General features: G+C 42.3%; 1 protein-coding gene across 3 annotated transcripts in view; it reads left to right on the plus strand.

Moving 5' to 3' along the window:
• Nucleotides 1–26,252, plus strand: part of RNF19A (ring finger protein 19A, RBR E3 ubiquitin protein ligase) — a 67,525-nt gene that overhangs the window by 28,027 nt on the left and 13,246 nt on the right. For 2 of the 3 annotated variants that reach the window (XM_075415785.1, XM_075415786.1), the window contains 4 exons: nt 12,520–13,275; nt 17,804–18,012; nt 19,968–20,112; nt 20,689–20,851. In XM_075415785.1, coding sequence (XP_075271900.1) covers nt 12,659–13,275; nt 17,804–18,012; nt 19,968–20,112; nt 20,689–20,851 — 1,134 coding nt within the window. In that variant the 5' untranslated portion in view covers nt 12,520–12,658. Of the gene's footprint in view, nt 1–11,813; nt 11,918–12,519; nt 13,276–17,803; nt 18,013–19,967; nt 20,113–20,688; nt 20,852–26,252 lie in introns of those variants that run through there. The other variant, XM_075415787.1, reaches the window with a different exon arrangement.

The raw sequence follows: 26,252 nt of genomic DNA on the forward strand, positions 1-26,252 counted from the left end.
CTAGACCTTTCCCTGTCTTTGTTTTTCATAGAATCATTAAGGTTGGAAAAGACCTATATGATCATCAAGTCCAATGGTCAACCCAACACCACCATGCCTGCTAAACCATGTCCTGAAGTGCCATATCTACATGTTTTTTGAACACCTGTCTCGCAGTTGTTCATTCCTTTTTTTTTGATCTTGGTCTGTATTTGGTATTGCACCAGTTTAACTAGAGCTATCATTAAATGAAAAACAGACTTGGTGATTTGAAGTACATTCATGCAGGATTTTTCAGCACACATACTGATCGAATAAGTTCATAGGCCAGGCAGCAGTAGAATTGGCCATGTTACATTAGGTTTTGCATTAATCTTGCTTCTTGAGTGAACAGGAGCAGTTAGTTACGCTGGTGTAACTTTGTACCTGACCTGATCACAGAAAACTGGGAAGAGTGGCTGGTACACTGGAAGGCTGTGCTGCCATCCAGTGAGACCTGGACAGGCTGGAGAGTTGGGTGCAGAAGAACCTGAAGTTGTTCAACAAGGGCAAGTGCAGAATCCTGCACCTGGGGAGGAACAACCCCATGCACCAGTACAGGCGCGGGGTGGACCTGCTGGAGAGCAGCTCTGTGGAGAGGGACCTGGGTGTGCTGGTGGGCGACAAGTTGACCATGAGCTAGCAGTGTGCATTAAGAGGAGTGTGGCCAGCAGGTCGAGGGAGGTTCTCCTTCCCCTCTACACTGCCCTAGGGAGGCCCCATCTGGAGTACTGTGTCCAGTTCTGGGCTCCCCAGTTCAAGAAAGATGAGGAGGTACTGGAGAGAGTCCAGCGGAGGGCTACGAGGATGGTGAGGGGACTGGAGCATCTCTCCTACAAGGAAAGGCTGAGGGAGCTGGGCTTGTTCAGCCTGAAGAAGAGAAGGCTGAGAGGGGACTTTATAAATGCCTATAAATGTCTTAAGGGTGGGTGTCAGGAGGATGGGTCCAGACTCTTTTCAGTGATGCCCAGCGACAGGACAAGGGGCAACGGGCACAAACTGAAGCATAGAAGTTCCAGTACTTTCAGGGTGACGGAGCCCTGGCACAGGTTACCCGCCTGGACAAGGTCCTCTGCAGCCTGCTGTGGGTGACCCTTCTTCGGCAGGGGAGTTGGACTAGATGATCCACAGAGGTCCCTTCCAACCCCTGCTGTTCTGTGATTCTGACCCAAGGGCAGGTTCATCAGTTTTGGGATTAGCCATAGTGGAGTTCAGAAAACTGTCATAGTTCCTGTCTCTATCCTGGACCTGCTGCTGCTAGAATAGTCTAGCATGGGTTATTCTCTCCATCACCCAAGCTTTTCTGAAAGTTTTATATTGAATTATATTTAACAAAATTATTAGTTTCTCAGTAAAGACACATCAGATGAGACCAATGCACAATAGCTATTCAGTTCTCAAGGGCTGAGATGCTGTTGGCTTACAGTGGCTTATAAGTGCTGTGAGTTGTCACAGTGGCTTTTAGCAACTGTGACCAAGTTCTTATCCAATCCCCATGGTAAGCTAACACAGCTTGACTTGATCTCGCTGAAAGAATTCAAAACTCTTACTAACTTGCTCACTTTTAGTTACTTTAGTTATTTTACTTTATAGATTTTATCCAACGTATAACTGTATATCTGTTTTGTTAGTAAAACTGGTAAAATAGCACCAGAGGATTAAAAAGTAATCCATTAATAGTTTCCAGCACTACTTATTTTGAGGCGAAGCTATTTCAAGATCTGTGCACATTTGATGGGTTTTTGGGGTGGTTGGTTTTTTTTTTCTTTCTCCCACACCCTGAAACTAGAGGTTAGTTGCACCAGAGAAAAAAGAAAGCTGGAAGATGCTGCCGGTCAGCTGGTCGATAATATCTTTCCTCAGTGCAAGACAAGCCTCTGGCTCTTGCTGAATTTTAAAAATCAGTAGGAACCAGGAACTGAGATCTGTTGCTTCTTATATCCCCCTAAGCTGCTATCTCTCTGCCATATATGCTGTTCAAGCTCTGTCTGTGTGCTCTCTTGCACTCCTGTTCTTAGTTTCAAATCCCTCTATTACAGTATTCGTCTCACCTTATATCTTGATACATTTTATTTGGTTTGTTTTTATAGTAGGGCAGACTTTAAAGCCTGCTTGAAAACAAAAGCTTGTCAGAATTCAGTATTGTAGCTATTACTCTTTGGTTGGGGAAAATTACAGACCTGAAGTTACATCTGCGTATTCTGGAAATTTGTAAGTCTTATTTTCATTTTGGAGCAGTTTTTCTGTAGGAATGATCTCAGCGTTCAAGAGTGTTGCAATGTTTTCCACTTGCAGGATTGGTGACACTGCAGGAAACTAAACTTCCTGATATTATTTCACTAGTGTGTATGTTTACTCTGGTTATTTTGCAATGTATAGTTTAAAATAAAAAGCAGCTGCAGTGAGTTCTGAGGTGTCATTCAGCAGTAAAGAGTAAGAGCAGAAGTGGGGAATACTTGCTTTCAACTGCAATAATACAGAGCTAAAAAACTCTGAAAATTCACTTTGGGATTGTCTTCCTATTGCTGTTGCCAGATAATTTACTTTGTTTCTTTTATGCTTTTGTTAGAGACTGCATTGATGAAGTATCTGGATCTGTTTGTACTGCATAAGCATTCACAGAAGGCAGAATTCAGAATTAAGTTCCTTAGTTCTTTGATTTTGATTGCTCTTACAGATGATTAGGATTTTAAAAGCAGAATTTATGGTATATTTTTACTTTAGGGATGGGAAGGATTTTGGGTTTATGGGAATTTTGTCTCGGGCAGGTCAAGCAGTCATTTGTTAGTCTCTTGAATGATTCATTCATACAGGCTAATTTTCTTTTCAGCTGATGATCAGAAAGAGTGCTTAGTTTAAATGAAGGTATTAACACAATTAGATTAAAACTTTTTTGATGCATGGACAGCCTGTGCAGTTTTTAATCCTGTAGTGTTGCTTCCTGTAGTGTTCTTTCCAGACAACTAGCTAGTCAGATGTTTTAGAACATTACTTCAATGTGTATATATATAATATAATCTCTCCACAGTATTCAGAAGTGAAAATATATGCCCATCATTGCACAAAGAGAATACATTCTCATCACTTACGCATGAAAAAAGTTATACTAGTGTGAGGATTTTAATGATTAAAGGATTTAAATAGTTAAAAGTTCTGATGATGTTTTGTTTTCCTTCCTTTTATTTTTCCCCTCAGTGTTTCAAAGACTTTGGTTTCTATTGGCAGAGTTTGGTGTACATTTGCTTATACTAATGCACCACAGTACATAGGCTAAGCTTTTGACACAGCGAGCGAGTGCATGGTTGAACTAAGACTGCCCTGCTGAGTTAGATAAGGAAAAATTGATCCCGTTAGTCTTATTTGCAACAGATGTAGGCCTGGAGATTGACAAGTAGAAAGCATCTCTCCACGGAGTTCTTAGCTTTGGTCAACCACTGCACTCAATATACTCAGATTTAATGCTGCTGGTTTGGAAAATTAACATTTTTAGAACTTAAGGAATTCTTGCCTGTTTGCTGTTTGTTAGCAAAAGGACAATGTGGGCCGTTAAGAGGGGCTCCATCTTACCATGGCTGACCTTGCTTATGAAAGTACTGATGAAATCTTTTGCTGAACATTTGAATCATAGAGGAGAAGAGGTTTCTCTCCTAAGCAGTTTTGTTTGATTCTGCTGTGTTCCTTTGGGGTTTGAAAGGATAGTGACCAAAAAAAAAAAAACCAACAAAAACCAACCAGACTGAGGAGAAGCGCTTTAAGTGTACTGTCTTAACAAGCGTTATCTGCAAGAGGAGCAGTTTTGCTGGAGTCGGCTGTCAGTTTTCAGAGAAGTTCAGAATGTGCTGAGCAGCTTGCAAGGCTTCCTTTCCTAATAGCGGCTGTCATGGACACATGGTACAGGATGTATTGCGCATGAATTTCTAAGGAAGAAGCATAACTCTTTTTTTAATAAGCTGTTGAAGATTTTTCTAGCTGTCAGGATTGGTTTGTCGTGTGCTACATACCATTATGAATTTTAAAATAGAACATTGTATATCAGTTAACTTTTGGCAATTCTGCAGTGTGTACTCTGCAGGCTTCTGTGTTTTTTAAATAATGTCAGTCTTTTAATGCTCGGTCAGTCTGACTGTTTCAGGCTTTGAGCCCAAGCGGGTTCATAGTCTGTCTATTTGCTTCATTGTTCTACAAACAATATTTCTTTGTTCTGTACGTGAAAATAGAACTTCCAGATAACTGACACAGGACTTTAAGGAAAACTGAAGTGCAATCAGAATAAACTGGGACGTGGTAACAGTGCAGTATGTAGATTTTTAAGAGATTAAAATACATCTGCCTCACCAGTGTTTTTCTCTTAAAGTCTTGTATAATAGTATCTGTGAATATCAGGAGTTTCATAACATAGGTTAGAATACGGAGTAATAATCTCAACATAAACTTGATTAGAGAAACTATAATGTTTTACTTTAATGTATGTTTGAGAGATGTTTTAGTGAACATGCTAGTTGCAGTGCAGTTTAACAGCTGAAAGGAAAGGCTTGCATGTGATGAGGGAATTGCTCTAATCTCCTGTCTGCTTTTGGTATCTAGTAGTGGTCCTTTGTTTAGTTTTAACAAAGCATTACATAGTGTCTCTAAACTGATCCTAATTGTTAGAAGACTTTCCTGAAGAAAACTGACTCTGCATTATAGAAACTCCCACATGTTGAAGCAAGTCCTTTTGCTTCTGGAAGATCCCTTGTTTCTCACTTGGCACTATTCTAATGGCCTACGTGTGTCAAGCTGCCTTGTCCCAGAGGGTTTGACTTCCTTTCAGTTTAGGGATAAGTGCCTTACTCTGCTTATCAGTTCTGTGCTGATACGGGCATGTCACAAATATTGTCAGCACCTTCACTGAGCCTGCAGCAAGCTCCAGTGTGAAGTGAGTGAGTGAATGCTTGGTATGGTACTTGCAGGCAACTCAACTCCCAGTCTTTTGAATTTGCATAAATTTAAAAAGTTAAATTATTTCACTGAAGCTGTTCTTCTGTTCTTTAAAGATGATATTTAAAGTTTGAGACTAGATATGACAGATTTCTAAAGATTTCGAAAAACTTGTCTTCGGTCAGTTGTGGATTTGGGACTCCTATTTTTGAATGGCCTCTGTGCAGCCATCAGTAGTCCATCATATGCATAAAGAAGTGAAAGCCTAATTAACTAAATGATCAAGTAATTTTCGCTCTGAAAAAAATCTAGTAGTAGTAGAAGCAACTCTGGCTAATGAATGGTCTTTGTGCTTTCAGAGAAGCATTCACATAACGTGGCTCTTAGAGCAAAGCAATACAGCAAAGTAAAAGATATCTTCCTGCAAAAGCATCTGAAAGATAAGAATTACTTTTTGTGTAGATCAATTTTTAAAGACTTAAACTACCATACTGGTGCCCTCCTTTTCGAAAGAGAAAAGCCATAATGAAGTAAAACTTACATGAGTATATTTTTAAAGTAGTTGTATATAGCTCAGTTTGAGTTAAATGAATTATGTAAGTCACTTTGACTTTACATCTTTGCATCCTGACATCCTGTAACAAATCACTGTAAATGTTTGATGAGTATCTGTAAGTCTGGATTCATTTTAAAAGCTTCAGAATTCTTCTGATATGTATTTGTTGACTTTCTTATATAGAATAAACTTTGTGTTTAATCCAAATAGTATCAACCCTTTAATTTCACCTTTTATTAGAAATCAAAGTTAGAAAACGTCAAAAAACCCCACACAAATTAAATTTAAGTATCCTTACAGTCTTCTAAACATTAAATGGAAAATTTAACCATTCTTAATTTTATTTTTTGAGGGGAAATACATTGAAGGAGTTATGTGCATTCTAATTGTTGCAATTAAGCGTTTCACCTATGCTGCATTATGTTACCATTAAAGGATTTTGTTTTTCAGCTCAGTGCTTATAAAGGCTCTGCCAGAACCTTTGTTGTTTTGACGTAATTTCAATTTGTTTACTTCCAAGTTGTAAAGTGTTGGTTCTGCTTGTACTAAATCTGTGATTAAACTAAGTAACAGTCGTAGCATGCTCTGACACCATGTGCATTGACGTGAATAAGGTGGGGGTTTTTAATAGGACATGGTGCTACGGAAACGCATAGCTGTCAAACTTGTTAAGCTCTTTCAGGCTGTTCCTCACTCTGTTTTAACTCTTAGTGATACCGGACTTTTAGTCGAACCTGGGGCATGTGTAAAGTGAGTAGGGGTATATCCTTTTAGAAATCCTCAGGCAAAAGTATTTGGGTGCTTTCACCCAATTTAAAAACTATTGTGGAATGAATTTAAAGAACGCCCATTGAAACAAAAAATCCTGTGCGTTGGTATTTGAGTAGTGTAAGCTTTTGCATGCGTGTGTTTTATATATTCCACTATTTGTACAGTTCTTGCACCATGGGGTAAATGAAAAGGAAAACATGTTTTTGATGCCTCAGAGGCATCTCCGAACATCACAGCTTAGAAATTCCAGGATACTATGTGATTGACAGGAGATGCTCACTGGAGGGAGGCAGAAATGTATTTCAGATCTGTGATGCATTGTCGGTGGATGAACTTCAAGCTCTGGGGTTTTTTTGTTACAGCTCTCTGTAAGCTGGAGCAGTGCATCTCGGAAAGCACCTACAGAGTATAGAAGTTGGGAATTACAGATGTCGGAGAAGGAAGCTGTTAGTAGTCGATTTTAATCAAGAAATAGCTTTCAGTATGCTAACACAAAGTCAGTGCTTGATTAAATTGCCAGAAGCAGCAAATGCCTAAAATGAAGAGTGTTCTCTTGCAACAGGGAAAGCTTAAATTTGTCATTTAAGCACGAATGAGATGAGGGAATGTTTAAGGGTTTTAGTGAGGATGTAGCTGCAGCCGTTTATGGTGGTTTTTCTGCTTTCCTTCACAGTGTTGAAGCCTGCCATCCTTTTGCAAGTATGTGTGAAGCTGCTTGTCCTGAGATTCCTGTATTTGTTGCTCCTGTACACCAGGTTGAACGTGTAATGGGAGAGTAGGCAGCAGGTTGAGCTTGTGCAATAGCTTTTACTGAACGCAGCATGGTCAAAAACAATTACAGAAGGAAATGAACTGGATGTTAGTTAGGTTTCTCCAGCAAACAGTTCAGGAAGGATTACCGAAGAAACAGATAGCAGTTAAGTGCTGAGCTTTACATGAGTTACGTCTGTAAATGTCATTTGTGTTTTTGGAAATCTTCAAATAACAAGGTGTATTTGTGCTGTGGCAACTGGTATTTTGTGGCAGTCTGTGGCGCGAGCGGAATGCGAAGCACGGCTGGAATTTGTGTTTGTGGTAGGGCTTAAGGCATGGTGGGAAGCCAGAAACATGGTTTTTCTGTAGTCGGTAAGTGCTTTTGAGGAAATGTTGAGGACAGTGGTGAACTGAACATTTTTAGGAGTTACGCTCTCTGTATGGTTTTTCTGTCCTGTTGCTGTTGCCCATATTAGTTTCTTCTGTACGTTGGCAGAGTTTATACTGGTCAGTGAGGGTGATGCAGAACTTGCTATGGATGTTGCCTCTTGAAATCAGATTGTTCATTATTATTACTACAGTTGTGTGTCTTGACTTGTTGCAAGTCTTTTGATTTCAGAGTTTCATTTTTCACACAGATGATCTCCTTCATGTGGACTCATTGTTACTGGAATAATACAGGCATTGTGTTCTCTGGCTGTAGAGAATCAAATATTTTTTCCTTCTGTTTGTCAGCAGAAGCATGCAGATGCTGTGTTGTGTTGGGCAACTTGAGAACTGGCCAGTGTTCCAGATTGCGCTAGTAAGGCTTTTATGATTTTGTACAGTTCTGATCATTATTAGCATTGTAACATGTGTTTTTATTTTTTCCTGTAATAAATCGTCTGCTGAATCTTTTCACTTCAGCGAAGTCATCTTTGCCGTTACTAAAACTGCAGTCCAATACTACTATATAAGGAAGAGTATGGCTTTTAAAGCTAGCTTTGTGCATTTAAATCTGGAAAGCATAATTGATGATTGTCTGAAATAACCGGGAACTTCTCTGTTCAGAAAGCCTGACAAAGTTTAACCGCTTTCTTTAGAAGAGCAATCTGTTATTTCTGAGAGACTGCTTATCAGATCTCATTATGCAAAGAGAGCTAGAGGATATACTGGTCTCTTTTCTTTAGAGCATGGGAGAATCTTTGTTTATTAAAAAAAAAAAAAAAAAAAAAAAGAAAAGAGTGCAACTGGTTCATCACCAGAGCTGCTATTTCTTGATTTTGTACATCTGTTGGAACTGGCAAAAATGCTGTAATACACGTTCTTTCCTCTCCAGAGAAAGGGAGGAGGGGGAAGGCTTGTAGTCATAGGCTTGGCTATGTTACTGTGTTTACTTCCTACTTTTTTAATTTTATTTTTTTCTCTGTTTTAAAAAACCCATGTTCTTGCCTGAAATGGGTGCTTTGTTTACTGTTCATGTTGGTCATGGACTCTCCCGGCTCAGGGAGGATGGCAATTTCCACTGTCCTGGTAATATCTGTGTGAACGTACAAATGTTAGTAAGCATATATTTTTACAGTATATGCTTTCGAGGTTATTCTTGCTCTTCTAGACATATAAACTTAATTTATCGTCAGCCATAGGCTGTAGGATTATATATCTGTGGTATATTTTGGATGCTGTCGACCAACTGTGTGTGTCTGTGACAGTACGTTATGCCAGGATCCTAGAGGGAAGGATGTTCCATTTTGTGATCATTGTTAAGCATTTTTTTTCAGTTTCACCTTTTTTCTTTAGATGAATGTTTTAGTTCATTTAATGAGAAACAGTGGCTGTAAAACTATTGAGTTTGTTTTGGGAACAGAAGCAGGTAAAGCATCCAGGATTACTTTTGACTACATTTTAGGCTGAAAATGTTCGTTTAGGAGGGAAGGAAGAGTATGTTATGTTCTTGAAACATGCTTTATTTTAGACCCTGGGAATAAAATAAGATTTTTTTTTTTTTGGATAGTATTCCACAGAGGTAAGATTTTTCCTTTATTGGGGGGGGGGGGGAAAGAAAAAATTGCAAATCAGCATTTGAAAAAATAGGATATAGTAATGTTTAGATTTTTTTCTTTTTAAATAAAAAGTTTAGTGGCCCAAAATGTAAGACCTCTTCTTAGCAAAACCAGGAGATGTAAGGAGGATTTTTTTTGTTGATTTTATTGTTTGTAGGTTTGTGGGTTTGGGGATGGTTTGTGGGGTTTTTTTTCTTTTAAATTCTTACACTTGAGGAAGGTAGTATTCTTGTGGGGTACTACTGTACTGGCTGGTAGTGTAAATTGAGTAGTGTTGACTTGGCTACTTGCTAGTACGTGTACAACATTAAGCTGCAGTCACCTGAAGAGGGCCCAGCAGTGGTTTTGCTGGACGTATTGCTCTGATGAGCTGACAGCCTGTAGGCTCTTTCTGTGTTCCCGCTTTAGAAAGGAATTCCTGTTTCTGCTGCTGGTCAGTCTTCCTCTGAAACTTCCTAGTCTTGACCCACCGTGAGAGATTGCTTAAGCAATCTGGATGTCCACAAATCCATGGGCCCCGATGGAATGCACCTACGAGTGCTGAGGGAGCTGGCGGATGTCATTGCTGAGCCACTCTCCATCATCTTTGAAAGGTCCTGGAGGACAGGAGAAGTGCCCGAGGACTGGAGAAAAGCCAATGTCACTCCAATCTTCAAAAAGGGCAAGAAGGAGGACCCAGGAAACTACAGGCCGGTCAGCCTCACCTCCGTCCCAGGAAAGGTGATGGAGCAGCTTATCCTGGAGGTCATCAACAAGCAAGTGGAGAAAAAGAAGGTTATCGGGAGTAGTCAGCATGGATTCACCAAGGGGAAATCATGCTTGATCAATATGATAGCTTTCTATGATGGCATGACTGGCTGGGTAGATGAGGGGAGAACAGTGGATGTTGTCTACCTTGACTTCAGCAAGGCTTTTGACACAGTATCCCATAACATCCTCCTAGGGAAGCTGAGGAAGTGTGGGCTGGATGAGTGGTCGGCGAAGTGGATTGAGAACTGGCTGAATGGCAGAACTCAGAGGGTTGTCATCAGCGGCGCTGAGTCTAGTTGGAGGCCGGTAACAAGTGGTGTCCCTCAGGGGTCAGTACTGGGCCCAGTCTTGTTTAACTTCATCAACGACCTGGATGAGGGGACAGAGTGTACCCTCAGCAAGTTTGCTGCTGACGCAAAACTAGGAGGAGTGCTAGATACACCAGAAGGCTCTGCTGCCATTCAGTGAGACCTGGACAGGCTCGAGAGCTGGGCAGAGAGGAACCTGAAGTTGTTCAGCAAGGGCAAATGCAGGGTCCTGCACGTGGGGAGGAACAACCCCATGCATCAGTACAGGCTTGGGGTGGACCTGCTGGAGAGCAGCTCTGCGGAGAGGGACCTGGGTGTCCTGGTGGACGACAGGTTAACCATGATCCAGCAGTGTGCCCTGGCTGCCAAGAAGGCCAGTGGTGTCCTGGGGTGCATTAAGAGGAGTGTGGCCAGCAGGTCAAGGGAGGTTCTCCTTCCCCTCTGCACTGCCCTGGTGAGGCCCCATCTGGAGTACTGTGTCCAGATCTGGGCTCCCCAGTTCAAGAAAGATGAGGAGCTACTGGAGAGAGTCCAGTGGAGGGCTACGAGGATGATGAGGGGACTGGAGCATCTCTCCTACAAGGAAAGGCTGAGGGAGCTGGGCTTGTTCAGCCTGAAGAAGAGAAGGCTGAGAGGGGACCTTATAAATGCTTATGAATATGTTAAGGGTGGGTGTCAGGAGGAGGGGGTCAGACTCTTTTCAGTGATGCCCAGCGACAGGACAAGGGGCAACGGGCACAAACGGAAGCACAGGAAGTTCCGTCTGAACATGAGGAAGAACTTCTTCCCTCTGAGGGTGACGGAGCACTGGAACAGGCTGCCCAGGGAGGTTGTGGATTCCCCTTCTCTGGATATATTCAAGACCTGCCTGGACAAGGTCCTGTGCAGCCTGCTGTAGGTGACCCTTCTTCGGCAGGGGAGCTGGACTGCATGACCCACAGAGGTCCCTGTGATTCTGTGATTCTGTGAGCTTGGTGGTCCTGTCCCGAAACATATGGCTGTTTCTCAGCCAGTCTCTAGCTGGTGTGCAGGATGCCTGGGCTCTGGTAAAGAGAGACATTCACCTCAGACAGTGTTGGTTTTTCATCTCACTTCATCTTCTCCATACCAATATGTACAAGTTAGAAATTCCATTTTTTTATCATAATTATATGTTTTTTGTCGTCACCTTCACATTCCTTTGTTTCTACCTTTTGACTTATTTTTAGTAGCCAGTTTCTGATTTTATCGTCCTATGGTAAAATCATAGAAACCCAGTGCACCCCTTTCTGGTAGGTAGGCTGGGAAACACTGAGGAAAGAAATGATGCCAGCAGTAGTTGTATCCAGATACGCAAAACTGATGTCACATAAGAAATGCCTTCTTACTCATCTATTACAGAAGCAGTTCACTGAGAGTTGATTGTACAAGAGGAATTTTTCTAAGCTTCCAAGAAGTGGAAATATTTGCATGGCTGGGGGAAGTTAGTGTTTCTGGTGGGAGGTGATCTGCCAGTCCCTGTAGCAGTCTCCTTTGTCAGAGAAAAAACAGGAAAACATCTTTCTTTCTCTTTCCTCTTGGAGCCAGTTGGTGAAGCGACAGGGAACAGAAGGAAATCTTTTCTATCATCTTGTACACAGGGACTAATTGAAGCTTGATATGTGATGCGATTCTGTTTTGGGGCTTTTTTTAAAATAGAAATCAGTATGATGAAAAATTCAAACCTTAACTCTAGTCTTTGCTTGAATTGCAATGTGGAAGTTGATGGACAAGACAGCGTTGGCTGTCACTCACTCTGCATCTCTGCTTCCTGAAATATTCAGGTGCGTACATTATAAATACCACTCTACATGCTTCTCTGAGAACCCTTAGGTTTTGAGAATATCTGGAGTTGTTTAGCCACAATGACTTATGTTCTGCTGGAATTCAATGGATTCAAAACACATGCAAAAATCTTTCATTTTTTTTAACTATGTTGGGTCTGTACATGACATTATTGCATGTGTGGAAAATGTAAGATAGAGAAAACAGAAGAGTTTCCAATGCTTTAAGCCTCTTGCAATGTTTCATGGAAGAACTTGTTATATGTTTACTTAGTTGTCAGCTTGGATTATGATGATTTCTACATATGTGTGCATGTGCACACACACACCACTGCCCTTAGGGAGCGAGGGAGTGAGATGCCATTCTCTGCACTGCTTAAATGTAACAAAGATGCTCCCTGGCCACAGGGAAATTTCAGGCTTGTTAAGATGAGAAGGATGTAAAGGATAGAAAAAACTGACAAAAAGTAGTATTGGGTCAGATGGTGAGGAGAAGATGGTAGTAATATGAATAACAGGTCATTAGAGTGCTGTAGTCTTTTAGAACCAAAAGTGATGGATATGATTCTAATTATCTTTTTTTTTATCTTTCCTCCTAATAGAGGGAATTCCTCTGAAGAATTGCTGGAAGCAGATATGTGTGAATTCTCTGCATGAAGACTCTCAAACTGGATTGCATAATAATATGCCTGTATCCTCTGACTCTGTTATTTTGATCCTTAAAAATGATTAGGGTTATATATGAAATTTAACCCATTTCTGATGAGTGACCTAGACATGAGTTTACATCGGCAAATGGGCTCTGATCGGGACCTCCAGTCTTCTGCTTCCTCTGTGAGCTTGCCGTCAGTTAAAAAGGCACCAAAGAAAAGAAGAATTTCGTTGGGCTCTCTCTTTCGGAGAAGAAAAGACACAAAACGCAAGTCTAGGGATTTAAATGGAGGTGTTGATGGAATTGCAAGTATTGAAAGTATTCATTCAGAAATGTGTACAGACAAGAACTCTATTTTCTCCACTTGTACCTCTTCTGATAACGGAACAACCTCTAGCAGCAAACCAAGTGGAGACTTCATGGAATGCCCGTTGTGCCTTTTGCGGCACTCCAAGGACAGGTTCCCAGAGATAATGACTTGTCACCATAGATCTTGTGTGGATTGCTTGCGTCAGTATCTCCGGATCGAAATCTCCGAGAGCAGAGTTAATATTAGCTGTCCAGAATGCTCAGAACGGTTTAACCCTCATGATATTCGTTTGATATTGAATGACGATATCTTGATGGAAAAATACGAAGAGTTTATGCTTAGGCGATGGCTGGTTGCAGATCCTGATTGTAGGTGGTGCCCAGCTCCAGATTGTGGGTATGTATGTTTTTCCCAATATCTGCAAAAAAGTGGCAGCATAAATAGATAATGTTATAGCATTATGCTTTTTGAAAAGTTAATTGCTTTGGTTGAGCATTTTGTTGTGTTGCACGAGTAGGTAGCAGGCAGAATTCTCTGCTAAAAAAAAAAAAAGACAACAAACAAAACCCAAAACAACAAGAAGAAACAAACCCACAACCCACCTTCCAAAAGAAAACCCTTCCTCCAGTAGGAGGTTGTTTTTTTTCCTGCACAGAGGGAATTTCAGCAATGAAACTTATTGGTAGGTCGTTGCTATGTATCTACAGCAGGCAAAAAAAAAAGATGTTGCACTGTCAAGGCAACAGTGCAAAGCTCAGACTAAAGAGACTTGAAAATTTGGTGACTGTGCTTTTACTTAATCCATTTGTTCAGGCACAGTGGGTATTTTGTTGTTTTTCTAACTGTGAAAAATAATTGAAGGTTTACTTTCAATAAAAAGGCCTCTCCAGCTTCATGTATCTTCCATCGTGTGGCTGGTTGAGACACCACTTGTTGCCTGTCAGCAGGATTCTGAAGTAAGATAATAATCAGCTTGTTCCTGCTTATCATCTGAGGAATGTAATGTTTTAACATCGCTTTAATACTTTAACAGTTCTGAAACCATTCTGAATTTTGACATGAGTAGGCTGAATACTACTGAGCAGCTCAACACGCTTTTCTGCTGTTGGTGTCTCATAATGCCATTCTTCAGCAAGTTGCTTCTTCAGAGATTGTTTGTTATCTGAATGTCTACAGGTTATAGCCATGACTGCAATCTGGATGTGCAGTGCACACTAAAAACATGTAGAAGATGACATCTCTGTTTCAAAGCCTCACAGATGAGTAGTAAGTAGAAAGAAGAAAAGGAAGAATGTTGGAAGAGAGCAAGCAAAATAGGACTGACAATTAGGTAGATTACATATTCCGATATTAATGTTCAGGTGCTTCATGTTTAGGAGGCTTTCAAGTCCAAATGATATGTTAAGAAACATATTTGAAATATGATTTTGCTTTCATACTTTAAATGAAATTGAATTTGCTGATGCAGGTCTTCAAAAAGCAGGGACTGGGAAGGTGATAGTTTCTTAGGTCCTCTTGTCTAAAGTGGACGGCATTGCTGTGGTATAGTTTGAGCAGAGAAGGAAAAATAACTTGAGACATTGATTGGTTGCATGAGCTTGTAACTGTCATGTGGACAAAACCAGTACAGCTTGCACTTATTATTTTGATACTGCAAAAGAAAAGAACCACTAGAAGGCATGATTTGATAGGCAGGACTATGCTTTGCTCTAGTTTCCCCGGAGTTGTTGTACCCTGGACAAACTGTTGTTACTGAAGGTAAGGGGAAGTGTATAAGAACTGTTAAACTATATTTCAGTGGTTCAGATACCTTTTTAGTACTTCAGTAAGTAGACTTAAGGCAAATTTGTTTAACTGAGACTTTTCACCTTCCTTGATTTTTGGGCATCAATTTTGTTACCTGTTTCCAAAAAAAAATCCTAAGTATATTTCAATGGTCAGAAACTGTAATGATAATTGCTATAGATAATATAATTACAAAAATAAAAAGTGGGTCTTCAGAGCGAAGTTAAAGTTCCATGCAGAGCGAAAATAAAAAGTGGGTCTTCAGAGCGAAGTTAAAGTTCCATGGAAAAAATGAGGAAGGGGATTAAAAAAAAAGGCGGGAAGCTAAGTTAGTCTGTTACAATGTTTTGAGGTTTTTTTTCCTATACTGTGGGCCCCTGTGTTGTCAGGAAACAACAAAGAATAGTTAAGTAGTAAGTATCTCTTTTAGGTGTCTTTCACTCTGTTTGGGGTAAAAACAGGTCCTATAGGTGGTGAAAGGGAAAGCAAGCAGTTCTTGAAACAAAGTTAACTGCAGTATTAGGCGTGTGTTACTGCTTCTCTTGTCCCAGTGGAGATACGATCTTCCCAACAAGAAGAGAACTACAGATTAGTTTGGAGGAGAAGCTCTGTTGCAGTTTCGCCCTGGACCAGCTGCCTGGACGCGGTAGGGTCTCTAGCACTGAAGCATTCCAGTGCCAGGAATGGTCCATACTGCTGGCACTATGTCCTTTCTGACCCTGGGCTACTTCATCCTCTGCTTTTGTTGCAAGCAAAAATGCGTCCTGACTGTTGTTGTTACGTGAAACGCTGTAAAAGTCTGGACGAGCTGCAACCTACGCACAGTGGCTTGGTAGAGTACACTGGCAAATAGGTGACCTTTCCCTGGTGACGGAGCGTGGATAAGGAAACCTCTTGGGCTGTGTTCCAGACGAAGTTTTTGAGATTGTGCTTCTTCATATCGATTTTCCGATGTCATTTTAACAAGCCTCAATCAGTATTCCGCGTATGTTCTGTCTTTTATTCTGGCTGAATTATTTAATGGTTTTGCTCTGAGATTGTATTGCTGACATTACTAGAGCAGCGATTCCTAAATTTTATCTTTGTCAAGCAAAAAGCACATTGAGCAAAAGTGTGCAAATTCTTCATTCGTCTTCTCACTGCCCATTCTTTCTTCAACTAATTGTTCTTTGACTCTGGTTTTTGTTTTACTTGTTATTACTTTGAATTTGGTTGTCTGGCCCTTCTCTCAGCCTAACAAGAATGGTAATCTTTTACTGAACTGAGATTTACGCTGGTCTAAAAAGTTATTTTCTAAAGGTATTCCAATACAGCAGTCCCAAATGAGGAGTGCTTACAGGGGTGTACCCATTCTTTATTAGCAGTGGGAGGCAGGATATAAATTGATACTTCATTCTGTGGCCTACATTTGAGATTCTTTGATATAACGTTAGTGAGTCTTGGATGTATCCCTGTATGTTGAAGAAGCTCTTGGATCGGAGTGTCTTTGTGTACATAAAAAGCAATTATCTCTCCAGTTGCTGTAAATGGAAAAACAGAGCTAATTAATTTGGCAACAATATAGAAGAGTCTAGCAATTATTGAAACAAATTTTTACTTGGAAAGTAAGACATATTTGAAAATAGACAAGCATATATCTCATTTTTACTTGTCACTGCATCATCTGTGAATTAAACGTTGAAAACTCCTCTGTTTGCAGAACTTCTTGGGGGGGGGCACCCTCAGACATGCTGTTTTAAAGTACTCAATGAAAGGAATAGGACTTGCATTAAGTTTACAGAGCTTCAAATGCAGCTACTCTAAAATGAAAATTGTTAAATTTTTAGATAGATATGTGAGTGGGAGTAATTGTTTTAGTGTCAGTAGTAACAAAGAATTTTTTGAATTAATTTTATGCAGCTGCTATAAATTGAGCAGAGGATAAAAATAAACAATTTAGTCTTTTAAAATAAAATTACCTTCATTTGAACAGCTGTTAATTTAAGCCCTGTTGCATTTATATACCTGTTGAAGTCTATCTGGGGGGCTGTTCATGTGAATAAAACTGTAGACCAGTTTTAAGTGTTCATATCAGTGGACCTTGTGTTGTTCTCTATTTAAAAGAAAGCTATTGCATAATATCATTGAAAAAATTACAATGGGTAGGAATTAAAGCATGTGTGCATATATGTGTGTATATGTATTTATGTTTAGTATTAATGTGAACTGTAATACACACTTTCTGTGTTTCTATCATCTGAACTTTAAAATGCAAACCTGATGGGGGAATTGATTTGTGGCAACAACTTTGTCGTTGTATGGAATTGTTCATTTGGTGTCTGATTACAAAATAGTGTAACACAGTTTTGTAAATCTCTGTTTTGGGGGCTTTTTGCTCTGCAGTATTGTCAGAGTAAAGGTGGCAACAAGACCCCGAACTCTTATCAATTTCTACATTTACAGTTTGAAATGTATTAAAAAAAAATTGTCAAAAAGTGAAATTGTCTACATAATTGAGAAACAGAAATCCTTGTTTATCAAAAGCTTGCTTTGTTGTTTTGACATTTTAATATATAAAGAGTAAACAAACATCTGTTTAAAGTAGTGGTATTCATGATAGAAGGCAATGAGTAAAATACTAAAATGTCATGCAGTCCCAAGTCAGGTGCCTTTACAGTAATAACTTACAGTACAGATCACTTAGCAGGGATCCTCCTAGATGATAGAAAGGGTCAAGCTTAGACATGCTTACAGTGACTAGAACACTTTTGAAACTGTAACTTTTTCTAGTTGCTTAAATACCTTTTTCGGTTTTATTGTCCTGCTCTTCTAAACTGAGGTTGCTTTGTGACCATAAACCGTACAGTACTGCATTCAGCCTTAAATACAGTATATTTCAGTACTGCGTGAAGTTATTAAGGTGGGGCAGAGCAAAGTGTTACACTGTAGTACTTCTGTACAGTCTTGGTCTAATGCAGTAGCAATAGAGTTGTGGAAGGAGGTGGTAAGGAACCTGTGCTCGCCACTGAATGTCAGCTCCTGATGTCGACTGCCTTTGTACCTGCTTCAGCTGCTCTGGCAGCTGTCGTGTCTGCTTCGGTCTATAGATAGGACTCTTTTTATTAACAGAACTCTCTGTTGTCCCTCTTGATTGTTCAAGATATGCTGTGATCGCTTTTGGATGTGCCAGCTGTCCCAAACTTACATGTGGACGAGAAGGCTGTGGAACTGAGTTTTGCTACCACTGTAAGCAGATTTGGCATCCAAACCAGACCTGCGATGCTGCTCGCCAGGAAAGAGCTCAAAGTCTGCGCCTGAGAACAATTCGTTCTTCATCTATTAGTTACAGCCAGGAATCTGGAGCAGCAGGTATTTATGATTAGGATACTGTGTCTGTGAAATATCTTTTTAGTGCATTTGCACAGGTAACTCTAAAAAGGAAAGAGCTGAATAGTAGCATGGTAGATACTAGCTGCTTTCTCTTTCAGAAACCTAAAATATACAATTTTAAGTTTGAGTTCAAATTGTAAATGTTATAATTTGAAGTACTCTGTGACCACAGCACCTGACTTCAATCTTACAGGCTTGTCAGCATTTTGAATTCTTCCTTTGTAGCTTAAAAATGTGAAGTCAAGGGAACTTGCTGCAAAACGTTCTCTGTGTTTGACAGGCTAACTTCGTTGCTTGTATCACACACTGGGAACACTTTCTCCACTGTAGGTGAAATTTCACAGGGCTGCTAATAAAAGCTGTTAAAAATGAAACTCAGAACCACTGATTTTCTGCTTTCAAGAGACTGATTCCAGCTCTGATTTTTGATGTGTTTCTTAGCACTAATTCCTGTTTTTCAATAAAATACTCATCTGTCTTGGCTACCAGAACACAAACAATTCCTTCTTCTTCAAATTGAACTTGTTTGTAACCCCCCAAAGAAGAGGATAAACTCTTCACAGTAGTATTTTGCAGAGCAGGAGCCCAGTTTGCTGTTGATAAGAATTGTCTCCAAGTTTCACCAAACTCTGATCTGTGTGGCAGCTTTTGTGTCTGCCTGACCAGACAAGGTAGATACTTAGAGAGAAGAGTCTCTCTTGCACCTTGAGCGTGGTTAGAGCTGTCCATCTCCAATCCAGCGCTAGACTGGGGAGTATCAAATTGTTTGTGCTGGCTCAATTTAAAAAGGCACTCCATCTTGTCTTAAAAAATGGCTTCTTGCTTTAGTTTTCAAACAAACTTTAAATAAATTAGCATGCCAACTCCTTTCCTTGCCTTTTCAGTCACTCCCAGCATGAACAGCAGGAGCTCTGCCATACCCATGCTGCAAGAACTTGCTTGGTTTAGTTACTGCCTTGTAGGTTGTGCATCTCTTCCCATCTTGGAATAGCTAGCGCATCCTTTCAGCTGCTCACTGTCTGTTTGCACTGGAGTTGGTAGAGGTACTGTTTCTGCTGGTTCTGCACCTCTTTGGGTATTCTGTATACTGAGTATAACCCTTCTTTTCCCATTGTCCCACCTAGTAGCACAGAGGCAGTAAACTTGGACTTCTGCACTAGGAGCTGCAAGTTATTTCTGCTGCTGTGAGTAAATAGCTTGTCTCAAAGTGCAGATGCTAACCAGTAATGTGAAGGAACAAAGGTCACAGCTGTAGTTGTGTCAGTATACGGGTATTTCACTGTTGCTGAGTGACCCCTTGTTTGTTGATGGTAGGGCTAGTCACTTAACCACATTTTTCAATATTTGGCTTGAGAGCAAGGAGAGCCTCCAGATTTTTACTTTTGCTACAGTATTTTTTCTGGCGAGTAAGCAAGCATAGAGTAGGGCTGTGAAAAGGACTCAAGAGGACGTTGGTGATACCAAAGAAATGCACTTAATGTGGAAGGGGAGAGGGGTTTAAGATGATAAGAAATAGCAAGGTGGAGACTGAATAGTCAAGTAAAAGATTTGTAACAGCATGAAATGTAAAAGAGGATTATATTTAAAGAGACCATATTATCAGTCCTGTATTAACATACATATTTAATGTCTGACTCTAATATGTATTGCATTAAGCTTAGAAAATCCTTGAACAGAGTGTATGCATTAACTATTCAGTTACTTGAAGGTGATCAAATATTCCTTGTTCTCGTTAGTTTTACTTGATCTGAGGTTTACAAATACAAATGGCTATCAAGTCATTGCCAAATCAAGATTTGTAAAGCAAACTTATAATAAACTTCTTCCATTTTTCAGGTAATGGTTCAATCAGTTTTCCCAAACATATGTCTGTATTTTGATTAAAACTTCTTGTCTTAAGAACTGATATGATCTTAATATTCATTTTTAAACAGCTGATGACATAAAGCCATGCCCACGCTGTGCTGCTTATATAATAAAAATGAATGATGGAAGCTGCAATCATATGACTTGTGCTGTCTGTGGATGTGAATTCTGTTGGCTGTGTATGAAAGAGATCTCAGATTTACATTATTTAAGGTACATTTAAGAAAAAAAGATCTATGTGGTTGGTTATTTGTTTTCTAGAGAATGTAGAAGTAGACTCCTGGGTGGTGTAAGTCTGGCTTTTTTCTGTTCTAAGTAGAGGATCACAGTTGAAGCATCAATATCTGAGAATTAAGTTTTCAATGTGTATGTTTGAATTAGTGCTTTGTTATCTTTGATTTTAAAATATTTTTCTAAGTTTCATGTATGCAGTGTGTACTTAACACAACAAATGACGTGTTGTAGATTAACACACACACTATTTTTTACTGATATTTTAATACTGCTGTATTGTCTTTGTAGCAAGTGACATAAAAGCTCTTATGTAAGTTACCTGCGAATCACAGATTGGCACATGATAATGTGCATTATGCTTCTCTTTACATTGCAAAATGCACTGTAAAGGCAAAAAAAGAAAAATCTGAAGAAATTATAACTGATGATTTGGTATCCATAACGTCTGTAACTGGAACCTAAGGATAATAATTTTGTAGCTAGAGAGCAGTTCAGTAGTGTATAGTTATGTTGATTTATTTACGATTCCTTTACAGTTTTCTCACTTTCTATTAGCCCATCAGGTTGCACATTTTGGGGAAAGAAACCGTGGAGCCGTAAGAAGAAAATACTGTGGCAACTAGGGACGCTTGTTGGAGCTCCTGTAGGAATTGCCTTAATAGCTGGCATTGCTATTCCTGCTATGATTATTGGAATTCCTGTGTATGTGGGACGTAAGGTAAAATGTGCTACAACTAACGTGCTTCAGGTTTTACCTTGTGCATTGTATGACTTGGGTAATACTGTGTTCAGTTGACTGTCTTCACCAGCCTTTAAAAAAAAAAAAAAAAAAAAAAAAGGCAAAACCAAACCAACAAACAAACAAAAAAACACACTACAAAAAAAAGCCAACCCCCCAAAACCCAAACAAACCAACCCCTGAGGCATTCAAGGATATTTGTGTCAATTGTATAGGAAGGAGAAGCAGTGCTACTAAGAGTGTAGTGAAGACAGGCAGAGCAAAACACTGAACGCTTCTGCATCTTGCCGTGGAAGCTCTTGCATGCTTTTCAAAATTTCTGTGGTTTCCCTTATGTACTTTAGAATTAAACAATATTTAGAGGAGAAGGAAGGCAAAAAGAAAATCCTTCTTATTGTTCTTAAAAGCAGATAGCTACCAGTATTGTAGTATAAAATTCTGCTAGTATAGGTTTATGCGTGCATACATTTAAGCATTTATACTCAGCAGCTTGTTATCTGCCTTGGGCCTGTGTCCTGGGTTCGGCCGGGACAGGGTTAATTTTCACCAGAATCCAGGAAGAGGAACAGCCGGGCAGGCTGACCCCACCTGGCCAAACAGAGCCGGGTATTCCATACCATGTGACGTCATGCTGGGTTCCAGGGGGGGGGCGGCGGGGGCGGCACGGCGGGAACTCACTCCCAGCTCGGGAGCGTGTGGCGCCGGTCCTGTCCGGGAGAACGGCTCTGTGGGGTCGTGCGGTTTGTTCTGTGTATTCCCCATTCCCCTTATCTGTATCGTTGTTGCTGTTCCCTTTGTTTGCTGTTCTGTTAAACTGCCCTTACCCTGACCCACCAGTTTTCTGCCTGTTTGTTTCCATTCTCCTCCGCACTGCGGCAGGGGGAGGGGTGGCTGCGTGGCCCTTTTGTTGCCGGCGGCAGCCGAAACCAAAACATTTAATTTGGCGCCCAAACGTGGAGCGGGGATAACGGCAGGGCTGAGCAGCGGGTGTTAAAACAGCTTTCTTAGATTTTGTTATAATTTGTTGTACGTATTTACTGTGTTAGTTAAATAGTCGCCGGTAAAAAATGTTGCTGACTTTGTTCAGATGGCTGTGGTTTTTGAATCCTTATTTGCAGTATGTGTTTACTGCCATGCTGTTCATCATCACTGGAAAAAGAATTAGGATGATGATTTTACTGTACTGTACAATATCGACTTATGATAACATCACTGTGCATGAAATTAGGCTTGTATTTGCATGCGGCACTGTGGTCATTTCCGTACCTCGGATCCTATGTCTTAGATTTTGTTAATAATCAAACCAAATCTGTGGGGAAAACCGAAGGGGATACCTTCCCCCACTGTTTCACCCTCCCTCTCTCCTTCAGGCTGTTCCTAACAGCTTTTGAGAATTTCGAATACCCGTGGGATGCTCAGGCCATCACTCTCCTATTGTTTTGCCTCCTGAATGGGTTTTGGGTTTTGTTTAGGGCTAAACAAGTAGTTAAGAACATCATGCAGAGACCTGCCCTGGGGCCGGATAGCTGTGAGTGGCTGGGTGTGTGGGACAGCATGGGCAGGTGTTTAGAGCAATGGGCATCCCTGGTGTGTTTTAAACTCACCCCTGAACAAATACAGAATCCGGACAATCTGGTAAAATATCTGCAAAAAGTGTCCTGCCACCCTGGGAACTCGAGAGACACAAATCACCACAATATGCTGGGGTCTGGCCCACGCCTACCAAGCCCTGTTCAACCTGATTCAGTGCCCTAAAGGGGAAGGGGGGGGGAAACAGGTACTGCGACTGGCGCTGCCCCCCCAGCCGGCCCTGCAGCCCCTCCAGCCCAGCAGGCAGTCACAGCCCCCCCCCCGACCAGCACCATGGCTGCTGCAGCCACTGGCGTGGTCCCGGTTCCCCCGGCGGGCATGGCAGCTGCTCCAGCCCCAGTTCCAGCTGCAGGCATCGCGGCTGAGCCCAATGACCAACCTGTGCCGGTAGCAGTCGCCCCTGTAAAACTAAAGAAAGACGCAAAGAGAGCAGATCGCTCTGGGAGGGATGACAGTGAGCCAGGGTCATCACGGGAGATAGAGACAGAGATCATCACCCGGTCCCTGTCCCTGGGCGAGCTGCGAGACATGTGGAAAGATTTCAGCCGCCACCCTGGCGAGCACATTGCCACCTGGCTGCTGCGGTGCTGGGATAACGGGGCCAGCAGCTTGGAGTTAGAGGGCAAGGAAGCCAAGCAGCTGGGATCCCTGGCCAGGGATGGGGGCATTGACAAGGCCATTGGGAAGAAGGAACAAGTCCTCAGCCTCTGGAGGAGACGTCTGTCAGGCGTGAGGGAGAGGTACCCCTTCAGTGACAATTTTGTGTGCTGTCCTGGCAAGTGGACCAATATGGAAAGGGGTATTCAGTACTTGAGGGAATTAGCTTTGTGGGAGCTGGTTTACTGTGACACAGACGATGAGCAGGTACCCACAGACCCAGATGAACTCCAGTGCTCACAATCCATGTGGAGGAAGTTTGTGCGGAGCACACCATCCTCATATGCCAACTCACTGGCAATAGTAGACTGGAAAGGTAAAGAGGCACCAACAGTGGATGAGGTGGCTGTCAGACTCCGGCAATATGAGGAAAGTCTCTCTTCCTCCCTTGTCTCAGCCATGGAGAAACTGGTCAAGCGACTAGAAAGGAATATGTCCTACTCCCCACCTGTACGGGCCAGTGTCTCAGCTATTAGGGGCAAGCGTTTCCCTGCTCAGGAGAGGGAATACAGAGGCTATACACCCTGGGGCACCCTGTGGTTTTACCTGCGTGACCACGGAGAGGACATGAGGAAGTGGGATGGAAAACCCACCTCAAGTCTAGAGGCACGAGTGCGTGAGTTGCGAGGTAAAACAATCACAAAAGGGGATTCTGTTAGGAAAAATGCTGCTCCAGTTTCCAGCAGCCAGCTCTCCAGACCAGGCAGACAGTTTGATCTTGATTCCGATCCTCTGGAGGGGACCTCCCAAGTCATTTTTACAGCAGGTGAGCAGCAATTTCTCTGACCAGGATTAGAGGGGCCCTGCCTCCAGCCAGGTGGAGGAAAGGGACAACCGTGTTTATTGGATGGTGTGGATTCGGTGGCCTGGCACGTCAGATCCACAAGAGTATAAAGCTCTAGTGGACACTGGTGCACAGTGTACTTTAATCAGATTTCAAAGGGTCAGAGTCCATTTGCATTTCGGGAGTGACAGCAGGGTCCCAAGAGCTGAGTGTACTGGAGGCTGAAGTGAGCCTCACTGGGCAGGACTGGCAGAAGCACCCCATTGTAACTGGCCCCGAGGCTCCGTGCATCCCTGGGATAGACTATCTTAGGAGAGGGTATTTCAAGGACCCAAAGGGGTATCGGTGGGCTTTTGGCATAGCTGCTGTGGAGACGGAAGAAATTAAACAGCTGTCCATTTTGCCTGGTCTCTCGGAGGATCCTTCCGTTGTGGGGATGCTGAGGGTGGAAGAACAACAGGTGCCCATCGCAACCACAGCGGTGCACCGGTGACAGTATTGTACCAACCGAGGCTCCCTTCTCCCCATTCACAGCTGATCCGCCAGCTGGAGAGTCAAGGAGTGATCAGCAAAACTCGCTCACCCTTTAATAGTCCCATATGGCCAGTGAGAAAATCTACTGGAGAGTGGAGACTGACAATAGACTACCGTGGCCTGAATGAAGTCACACCACCACTGAGTGCTGCCGTGCCAGACATGCTAGAACTTCAGTATCAGCTGGAGTCAAAGGCAGCCAAGTGGTATGCCACCATGGACATCGCTAATGCATTCTTCTCCATCCCTTTGGCAGCAGAGTGCAGGCCACAGTTTGCTTTCACCTGGAGGGGCATCCAGTACACCTGGAATCGACTGCCCCAGGGGTGGAAACACAGTCCCACCATTTGCCATGGACTAATCCAGACTGCAGTGGAAAAAGGTGAAGCTCCAGAACATCTGCAGTACATCGACGACATCATTATATGGGGTGACACAGCGGAGGAGGTTTTTGAGAAAGGGGAGAAAATAGTTCAGATCCTTCTGAAAGCCGTTTTTGCCATTAAGCGAAGTAAAGTCAAGGGACCTGCGCAAGAGATCCAGTTTTTGGGGATAAAATGGCAGGATGGGCGCCGTCAAATCCCAATGGATGTCATCAGCAAAATAGCAGCTATGTCCCCACCAACCAGCAAAAAGGAAGCACAGGCCTTCCTGGGTGTTGTGGGTTTTTGGAGGATGCACATCCCAAATTACAGCCAAATTGTAAGTCCTCTGTACCACGTGACCCGGAAGAAGAATGATTTTGAATGGGGCCCTGAGCAACAACAGGCATTTGAACAGATTAAACGGGAGATAGTTCATGCCGTAGCCCTTGGTCCAGTCCGGTCAGGGCAAGATGTTAAAAACGTGCTCTACGCTGCAGCCGGGGATAATGGCCCAACCTGGAGTCTCTGGCAGAAAGCACCAGGGGAGACTCGAGGTCGACCCATGGGGTTCTGGAGCCGGGGATACAAAGGATCCGAGGCCCGCTATACTCCCACTGAAAAAGAGATTCTGGCAGCATATGAAGGCGTTCGAGCTGCTTCAGAAGTGGTGGGCACTGAAGCACAGCTCCTCCTAGCACCGCGATTGCCGGTCGTGGGCTGGATGTTCAAAGAGAAAGTCCCCTCTACGCATCATGCCACCGATGCTACGTGGAGTAAGTGGGTCACTCTGATCAGCCAGCACGCCCGAATGGGAAACCCCAGTCGCCCAGGAATTCTGGAGGTAATCATGGACTGGCCAGAAGGCAAAGATTTCGGAGCATCGCCAGAGGAGGAGGTGACACATGCTGAAGAGGCCCCACTGTATAACCAGCTGCCAGAAGATAAGAAACAGTATGCCCTGTTCACGGATGGGTCCTGTCGCATTGTGGGGAAGCAGCGGAGGTGGAAGGCTGCTGTATGGAGCCCTACACGACAAGTCGCGGAAACTGCCAAGGGAGAAGGTGAGTCCAGCCAGTTTGCAGAGGTGAAAGCCATCCAGCTGGCTTTAGACATTGCCAGTCGAGAGAAGTGGCCAGTGCTCTATCTTTACACTGACTCTTGGATGGTGGCCAATGCCTTGTGGGGGTGGCTGCAGCAATGGAAGAAGAACAACTGGCAGCGCAGAGGCAAACCTATCTGGGCTGCCCCATTGTGGCAAGATATTGCTGCCCGTCTGGAGCAGTTGGCTGTAAAAGTCCGTCACGTGGACGCCCACGTCCCTAGGAGTCAGGCCACTGAGGAACATCAAAACAACCACCAGGTAGATCAGGCTGCTAAGATTGAAGTGGCTCAGGTGGATCTGGACTGGCAACATAAGGGTGAACTGTTTATAGCTTGGTGGGCCCATGAC

The sequence above is a fragment of the Opisthocomus hoazin genome, chromosome 3, assembly GCF_030867145.1.
Source record: "Opisthocomus hoazin isolate bOpiHoa1 chromosome 3, bOpiHoa1.hap1, whole genome shotgun sequence".
NCBI classification, from domain to species: Eukaryota; Metazoa; Chordata; class Aves; order Opisthocomiformes; family Opisthocomidae; genus Opisthocomus; species Opisthocomus hoazin.